The sequence below is a fragment of the Onychostoma macrolepis genome, chromosome 06 (genome assembly GCF_012432095.1).
Source record: "Onychostoma macrolepis isolate SWU-2019 chromosome 06, ASM1243209v1, whole genome shotgun sequence".
Lineage (NCBI taxonomy): Eukaryota > Metazoa > Chordata > Actinopteri > Cypriniformes > Cyprinidae > Onychostoma > Onychostoma macrolepis.
Genome location: NC_081160.1, coordinates 27497122 through 27506367, shown reverse-complemented (window position 1 = coordinate 27506367; position 9246 = coordinate 27497122). Strand labels below are relative to the sequence as shown.

Genomic DNA, 9246 nt, shown 5'->3' with positions numbered 1-9246 from the left:
TTAGCTTAAGAGCTACAGAAATCAAGACCCTCAAGAAAAATATGTTTAACAATTTAATTTAAAGTCAGCAAAGCACATGAATCCTGGCAGTGTTGTGTAGTGAAGTTTTGGCCTTTCATAACAGCATTTGTGAGGGTGTGGTGAAATTCTCTGGTCAGTCATAGATAAATGAAACCGGATTCTTCTCATTGTGTTTAATATGTATAGATGTGTCCCACACTAGGGAATGCATATGCAAAACAACTTCTGAAAAGTTCGGGTAAAAACAAAATACTGCCACCCTCTTTATTTATTAGTATTAAATGCATGCAAGTGATAGAGATATGTATATGTCTGAGGTCACATGCAGAAGTTTGAGATGCATGTGAAGAAAGTGTTTTTAATGCTTTTTTTGCATGTAAAAAAAAAGCATAGCATATAGAATTTGAAGTCAAATTAAAATTGATCCAGATATAAAATATATGTTGCTGAATTGCCAGTGTATAAAACCATGAAAATGATTTGGATAAACTTTAGCCATGAATTATTAAATAAAGCATGGACAGTGCAGTGCTATACATGCGTATCTGCATGAAAATGTCTTATGTGTAGAACTCATGCATTTATATAGGCATTCACACAGTATTATGTACCATCTCAAATTTATTAAAAAAAAAATAAAAATCCTATTTCTTACAAAATAATATGACAGAAACTTCATGTAAACTTGCCAAATTAACATCAAAGCTCTATTAAGATTGATGAGAAAGGACGCCAAAATAAATCAAACAAGACAATGCAAATATTTATACTTTTTAAGTGTGCATTTGAAAAACTGCATCATTAAGCACATATATACAAATAGAGGACAACAGAACAATATAATCTGGGACAATCAAGAGCACTTTGGTTTGAAAACCCAAAACCTGAGTTTGACTCCAGTCCTCCCCCGTCCCGCAGAGGAGACGTACACTATCTGACATTTTTAGTACCCATCTATACTCTTCAGCCGGGAGGGAAAATAATGTCTCAGAGTGCAATCAGAAGTGCTGCTCAAAGAAAACAGCATTGTTATATATGGACATACCTAAACAATCAACTATTATAAGCTTCTTAAGAGGTATATGGTTCAATAATGATGTGAATAAACACATTTCAGAACCATCTATCATTGCAAAACACATACTGAGGATAAAACAAATGTAAAAGGCAAAGCAAAATAACACAAATGCTGCTTTATGGTAATTCCAGCTAAGCATGACACTTTTTGTCCTTCATTTGGTTTTATAAACCATGTTTTCTGTTGCACACAATATAATAAGCCTGACCTTCATATGAGAAAAAAAAAAAAATATTAAAGACATCAAAGTTAATTCAAAACTGTATAAACAACTAAAAATGTACACCTATTTGACATTTCCTATCAGCACTTGAAAATCAATGTTTGAGGAATGCAAAACTGAAATATTTTTTGAGAGGGCAAATGATCTACATCCTGATATCAGTCGAACGTTTTTGTGCGTTTTTTTGGTATTCGTACATTAGGAAGCTGTCTGATTCATTCTTTAAGAATCCAGTGCATTTGAGCTTTACATTTTTTTTTTTTGTTGTTGCATAGAGTAAACCAAAGCTGAAGAATCATTTCAGATCCTCTTCCTCTCAGACGAATGAAAGTTCTCCGTGAACCCTGAAGCGATACACACAGGTGTACTCCAGGTGACCCCAGTTGCTCAAGATCCTCAGCTCTGCCATGCTATAGATCTCTGACGCTTCCTGCAGCCAAGAAAACAGAAACAATTTTATTAGAATTTCAGGATAAACTTCACAAGATCATATATATAGGTCATACCTAGGTACCCCAAAAATGTATTTTTTAAAATAAATGTATAATTAATTTATATGTATAAACTATATTTTACATAGAAAAAAAATTACACTTATATTAGTAACTTTTTTTATTAGTAAAATTTTTTTGCCCCCAATTATTACTATTATAAATGTTCACAGACATTTTATTATTGTTCATCAATAATACAATTATTTTATTTAAATCAGTGTAAATAAACGCTACTGTTCAAAATTTTTTATTTATTTGTTTTATTTGTGAAAGTAATTCATTCTTTCATTCAATAAGGATGCATTGATCCTACGTGACAGAAAGAAAATATTACTGTTTTATTACCTTTCTGATAAAAAAAAACTAAAAAAAAATGTAAAGATTTCAAACTTCTAAACAGTATTGTAAATATTAAATACAGAAATACAACATGTACTACTATGATATAATGATGATAGATAATAAATTGTCTATTTGGACTCACCGCAAGCTTGAAAGTCTGAATGGGCTCTCCATCCTGGTCATACATGAATGTCCCAAGTAACTTTCCATCTTCAGTCTCATCAGACATACCCTGAACACAGGACAGCCGAGGAATCTCAAAGCTGTTGCTTCATTGTTATGCAGATAAAAAAAACCATTGAAATATCACGACTCACATAGACAGCAAAATCCTTAGGCGCGCTGTCAATGCGGCCCGTCGGTGAGAGTTCTTTGGGAAGGTGTTCGAGTGTCACATGGGTGATTCTTACTGGGTAAGACAGTGCGATTACCAGGAAACCCTGGGAGCCTCGGAATGCCCAACACTTCCCGGGATACAGCTCCGGCTACAACACACACACACACACACAGAAGCTTAGAGAGTCAGATCTGTGTCGATGTGACAGTGTTTGTGTGATCCGTTACCTGTATAACAGTCCGAGGGCTTTCTGAATGATACCACAGAGGAACGCCGAATAAACTCAGACATGCAGATCTGGTCTTATACGTCTCTGAACAACGCGTGTTGACCACACTGGCACCTGCACAAACACACACACACACACACTCTTAGTTGTGTCCAGTAACGTTACATATATACACTACTTTTCAAAAATAAGATTTTTTTTTTTATTTCTGAAAGAAGGCTGCATTTATTGATTAATAGGTACAGTAATATTATTGCAATTTAAAATAATTGTTTTCTATTCTAATATATTGTAAATGTAATTTATTCCTGTGATACAAATCTGAATTTTCAGCATTACTCCAGTCTTCAGTGTCACATGATCCTTCAGAAATCATTCTAATATTCTGATTTGAGCTAAAAAAAAACAATTTTTTATTATTATCAATGTTGAAAACAGCTGTGCTGTTGTTGTTTTTATCTCTGTATATATTTACTGTATACATATACACACACACACACACACACACACACACACATATATACACAAGGGAAACTAGTACCAGAAGATTCCAAGGCATAGTCCGCCAATCCAATCCCATCCGCCCTGTACAGACTAACTGCCCTGTGGACGATTTCTTTCACATCCTGTTACATATTAAAAACAAATCTCATTAAAATGCATCATGATCCTGATGTATACTTCAAACTAATACTAAAAAAACTGTAAAAAGACTGAATTTGACTTTTTTAACTATACTAATTCTGCTTTTGGCATACACGCAGACACACACTTGTATAGTGACGGCTCCGGCTCCTTCCTGTTGCAGCGTCTCTCCCACAGTCCTCCAGACGTCTCTTCTGCTCTCTTTCTCATGCACTAGTTTGTCTAGTATCCGTTTCTCCAGATCCTCCAGTGCCCTCTGCAGCTCAGGACGGAGCACTATGGTCGATTCCAATGAGCTTGGATCTTTCAGGAGTTTTATCAGCCAATCGGATAGCTCTGCTCTCAGCTGCAGAGGAAATTATATCATTAGCTGAATAATAAGGAACTGTATTCATCACATCAAAGGAATTTAAATGCGCTAAAAGCAGCCTTACGTTAGTGTTGAGAGTGTCTTGTGCATCAACTCTTTCTTTGAGGAGGTGTTGGGCTGACTGCAGGTTTGAGATGCTGGACTTCAGATTAGAAATCTGCTGCTCATGTTCAGACTCGGCACTAATGAATATTAAACATATTTATTTTATCGCTGCATAAAATAATGATGCAACGTGCAAAAGAAGATTTAACAAACTCAACAAAATCAAAGTAAAAATCTGACAAGACACTAACTTCCTCATCTGATCATTCATAAACTTCAGATCAGTTTGCATCATCTAGAAGACAAGCACACAAATACATAATTAGGTGGATGACATCATTTCCTGTTTTTTTATGCTTTGTTGCTATGACAGAAGAAACAGAGGAGGTAGCAAGGAAGAGGGAAGGTTTCGTTTCGTTTCGTTTCCTCACCTCAGATGTGACCTTCTGTCTCATGCTCTCCGTCTTCAGCAGTTCGATGTCTTTCTGAGATTACAGACAGACAAAGAGAAAGAAATTGGGACACTTCCTCTTCAAAAGACACAGACATAGATGATTGTGATTAGATTTTAATTACCATCAGTCTCGCCTCCCTTTCATGCAAGCTGACGATCTCTTCTTTCAAGTTAGACAGGCTGGCATGCTGGAGATGATCCTAAAGAGCAAAAAGTGCATTAAATTAAACAATAATTAGGTTAAGAGAAATAAAAAATAAAAAACAGGACCTTTCTGAGGTCTAATGAACCTGGAAACAATCTACTCACAAATGTTTCTTTCACAGGTCTATCTGTGTGTTTAACAGATGGAGTCTTGGAAACAACATCTTGAGGAGGAGGACGAGAAGCAAATGGGAACCAGTACCATATTCCTGCAACACAATATTAGGTAATTGCATATTAATGTTTATTACTCAATGAGAAATAATCAGGCATGAACATGCATAAGCATTTTTACAGCTACATGTACTGTATGCAGTCTTAAAGGTTCAAAGTGGGTTATCTTGAAATACACAGATTTCATTTTCGATATTTTAGAAGAGTCACTATCTGGTGTCTCACCAAAAATGAGAAAGATGAGAAGGAGGACCAGCATGATGGCCTTTTTCATGTCTGATGTGCATCTACAGAGAGAGAAAGAGGAAATGTGATCATGTGTAAAAATAAATGTTCTTCAATAGTTCTTCGAAATGAACAAATAAGTTTGAGTGCATCTAGAAAACTATTTAATTCACTTAATTTAAGTTTTTAATCATTTCCAGAATTGGAAATCACAATTCTCTGATATTCTGAAGTCTGTAAAACATTTTGCGTTCTTATAAAGGTTCTAGTTTAAATGCACGAAAGCTGCAGTGAACTATTACATAACTATCATGCATATTCTTAAGGTCTCACGTTTGCAATTACGACACATACAGTACACAAACACAGAGCACTGTACCTGCTGAGCAGAAACACATTGATCAGAGACAGTCGAGAGGTCAGGCTGTACCATGAACTTCCCAGCCACCAGTAGAACATAACCAGAGCCTGAGCTGCAACACACACATGAGCGCATGACTACTGCAGGAGAAAACGCCCGATTGTGCATGTTAGTGTGGTGAAGGGAGGGTTTATACATTTAATACCTGGTGAATGAAACACGTCCCACACGACAAAATGTGGTTCAGCTACAGACTGGGCAGAACCTGGAGAAAAGGGAAAACAAAGAGTAGATGTTTTTCAACCTTCTTTGCTTGACCAACCAACCAATGCAACCGACTAACTAGCCAGTGATTCTTTTTCCGTTTATAAAATTTGTAATGCACACTTACTAGGGTTTGATTTTATGGATTGTTCGTAATGCTCCTCAGCCGAGGAATATCCAGAGGAGAATCCCTGAGTAGCAAAGGGCATACCTGAAAAACAGAGACACAAAAAATAATATATTTCATAATTTTGTTATATGTAATTATATATAAACTATTGAAATATATATTTCTAATATGCAATGTAATATATTAATATTATACATTATTTATAATAAATGTATTATTTAATAAAATATATAAATCTATATAAATACAAATTTTAAAAAAAATCTTTTTTTATTTCTAACAGATTCCATATGTGCAGATACTAGCTTTTTATTCATGCATTTATTTTTTACTAACCATTCTCATTCTCAGTGGCAGTGAATTCACTGCGCTGCCCAGTCAGTATCTGACTCACACTGCTCGCGCGACTTGAACTGCGGGAAACACTGCCTGCGCTCTTGCGACCACTTCTCTTCTTGAAGATCCTGCAGGAAAGCATCTATATCAGGTGAAAACGCACATGCAAACTATCTATGATGTACTGAGAGCTCCAGCAAATACAAACAAACCTGGTTGGGCTCTCTTTGTAAGAGATGTGGCCAGTGGATCCAGTGGAGCTCGTGCTGGCAGCGTCATCATCAGGGAAGGACGTCCCTTTGGACACTAACCTTGTGCTTCGCCTTGACATCTCTGTAGAACACATGAATATATGCATTGTGTAGAAAGTACTTTACCTTATTAGTGGTGACTGATAACTCAAACATCCCTAAGACTAGCACGACTGCTCATATTTAGGTCATTATATATATTTTTTCAGTGAACTGCCAAGGCAACATTCCATCTAATGCTTTTATTTTATTTGTTTATTTTATTTCAGCTTTTATCTCAATTAACAAAAAATGTTTTAAAAGTATTTGTTTTAGTTAACAATAATAACCCTGATTAAATGTTCCCATTTTATTATTACATTTACTCATTAAGAAACATCCTTACTGACTCACTGCTCACAGGAAAACAAGAAAACATTGTGAATCAGATCACCAGATGAAAAACACGACAATATACGTGTCATTTAATAAGACACTGCCCACAGCTTGTCATTGCAGTCACAAAGTGTAGTCAGATACTGATCTTTGTGTAATTCCTAATCTCAAACGGCAGGCTCATCCCGTGCAGATTGACGGAGTTTTTTTGCAGCAGATTATGTGAAGGAGAACACGTGGAGCAAATTCCCAAACCACGGACCTCCAGTTCCCCTTCAATCAGTTACATTAAGTCCCTTTAGTTGGATAATCTCAACAATAGAACGCACTTTACACTTTAATGATCTAGGAATCCACCCTTCTGTGCAGATAGAGAAATACAAACAAACACTCATTCGACGCTCTTGTTTATATTAATACAGCATTCATGGTTTGTAATGAAAGCACCTATTCTTTTTTCCCTGCAAATCCTTAATCCTGATTGAGCTAATACTCTCAAGCTGCATTAAAACATGCCTGTACATTTACAAATTGCTCAATGGCAAATGCTGGTGGAAAACACTGAATGTATCAGTATCTCTGTCAAAACCTATACATATCAAATAAGCAACAGATGCTTTCAATGTGCAAAATAGAAACTAATGATTGAGAACTGAAGTGTTATTTATGCCAACTTTAGAGGCTGTTTGATGCAACACGTCCAGTGTTTTAAAACTAAACCCGTCTTCAGCTAATAATCCCTCTAATGGCTATTTTAAACGAACAGTGTTGTGTTTCAGATCAGCTGTGTTTATTAAATTCATTCATCATCTCTCCTATTTTTTTTGAGTTTATTTATTTTTTATTCAATTTTTTGTCCAAAATGTAACTGGTAAGAGAACTGTTTGGAAAGAATATTGTGTATATTCTGTATTATTATTATTATTATTATTATTTTGTACACTTTATTATTGTTTCGTACACTTTTTTCAAGGTGAAAGGACTACTAATATACTACAGATGTTCATGTTATGGCCAACAACAAATGTGACCCTGGAGCACAAAACCAGTCATAAGTAGCACAGGTATATTTGTAGCAATAGCCAACAATACATTGTATGGGGTTAAAATTGTTCTTTTATGCCAAAAATCATTAGGATATTAAGTAAAGATCATGTTCCATGATGATATTTTGAACATTTCCTATCATAAATATATCAAAACTTTTTGATTAGTAATATGCATTGCTAAGGACTTCATCTGGACAACTTTAAAGGCGATTTTCTCCTTATTTTCATTTTTTTGCACCCTCAGATTCCAGATTTTCAAATAGTTGTATCTCGGCCAAATATTGTCCTATGATACCAAACCATATACATCAATGGAAAGCTTTTATAAAACTTTCAGGTATTGTAAATCTCAATAATCTCAAAAAATAACCTTTATGACTGGTTTTGTGGTCCTGGGTCACAAATATATTCTTTTATATTATATATTGACTACATCATTTTTAAATAATATTAACTAACATGAATAACCATGCAACCACAAGCACCAAACAACCCGTTATATAACACGGTAATGATCTGGAGTTCACAGAAGGGGGCAAAGCGAGTTTCCATTCTTACTTTGGCGGTTCTCTTGATATTTGCGCCAATTTTAACCACAAAGAAACGTTTCTTGTAAAAACAGGGTCATTTTGCTTTAAATTAAATGCTTTCTCGGAGGGCACAGCACATAGTTCTGTGATGAATAATCACGAGCGGACTTTCCAAATGACAACTACACATTATATAGCTATGCAGCCTTTGCATGGAAATGCGTTCATTTACTAACGTTAGCGCGTTTGCGGCACGTCTATAAAACGCCCGCTCAGCATCATATCTACAGCACGTATGTTATGTTGACCGAGTTAGTCCCTTAAACAGACAACGCTGCTTTTGAAAACGTAAGTTAGCGTTCATACACTCTCGTGGTCGTCTCACCTTCTCCGTGGGTCTCCAGGAAGACATGCAGTCTGTCAAAACCTGCCAAAGTGCGAACCGCTCATCCGAAACGGCTCCGCAATAACGGAATAGCGACAGAGACGTCGTTACACTCACGAGTCACGGAATACTCACTTCAATTACGTGGCTTATAACGGATTCTAACGCGCCACGACAAGATGCTTTGAGGACGGAAGGGCTCGTCTTATCAGGAAGGCTCTTTTGACAGTTGTCAGCGCGGCGGCTCCACCTCTCGTCGTCGTTTCTTTGGGGTTGTTTATAGAAAGATGAAGTAGGCAGCGACCGCTACTGTCCTGCCACGCTGCGCCTCCTAGTGGACTCACGCACTTACGTAGAAAATCTAGCTCCTCAAACGATAGCTTTGTTTCACACCCTTACTCAACATAACGTTAATCCTTTTATGTAACGGTTCTTCGTTGTTTGTTCAAACACTTATTTGAAGTATGTTTTTAAGCACTCACCTTCTGTCGACCAGCTGACTTTACGTAGCCGCAGCATATGTGAACGGTTTATGTGCGAAAATTCAGAAGTAAATAATAATAATCGTCACTTCATCTCAGGCCTTAACGAAATTTTCTCGTCTTTTGAGTGATTTTGCCAGTTTTGGTAAAATAATACGCCATAAACACTTTTTAATAAAGCCTATATATATTTGTATAAAATAGTATATTGTTTTATAGTGTTATATTTGTTGCTTTTACAA

The 9246-nt window shown here is 36.0% G+C and overlaps 1 protein-coding gene across 2 annotated transcripts; it reads right to left on the bottom strand.

The window, feature by feature from the left end:
* Window positions 1-311: 311 nt before the first annotated feature.
* Window positions 312-8851, bottom strand: sun2 (Sad1 and UNC84 domain containing 2). Of its 2 annotated transcripts, none has more exons than XM_058780315.1 (18): window positions 8658-8851; window positions 6145-6265; window positions 5933-6060; window positions 5594-5677; window positions 5408-5467; window positions 5221-5314; window positions 4842-4903; window positions 4548-4651; window positions 4361-4438; window positions 4216-4269; window positions 4036-4079; window positions 3804-3921; window positions 3497-3715; window positions 3266-3350; window positions 2723-2838; window positions 2476-2643; window positions 2301-2390; window positions 312-1752 (listed from the first exon to the last, which is right to left on the bottom strand). In XM_058780315.1, the coding sequence occupies exons 2-18, from the start codon at window positions 6261-6263 to the stop codon at window positions 1639-1641; spliced, it is 1737 nt and encodes a 578-aa protein (XP_058636298.1). In that variant the 5' UTR covers window positions 6264-6265; window positions 8658-8851; the 3' UTR covers window positions 312-1638. The 2 variants fall into 2 exon arrangements, with proteins under 2 accessions (XP_058636298.1, XP_058636297.1); XM_058780314.1 differs by having other exon boundaries at window positions 315-1752; window positions 8523-8851.
* Between the last annotated feature and the right edge of the window lie 395 nt (window positions 8852-9246).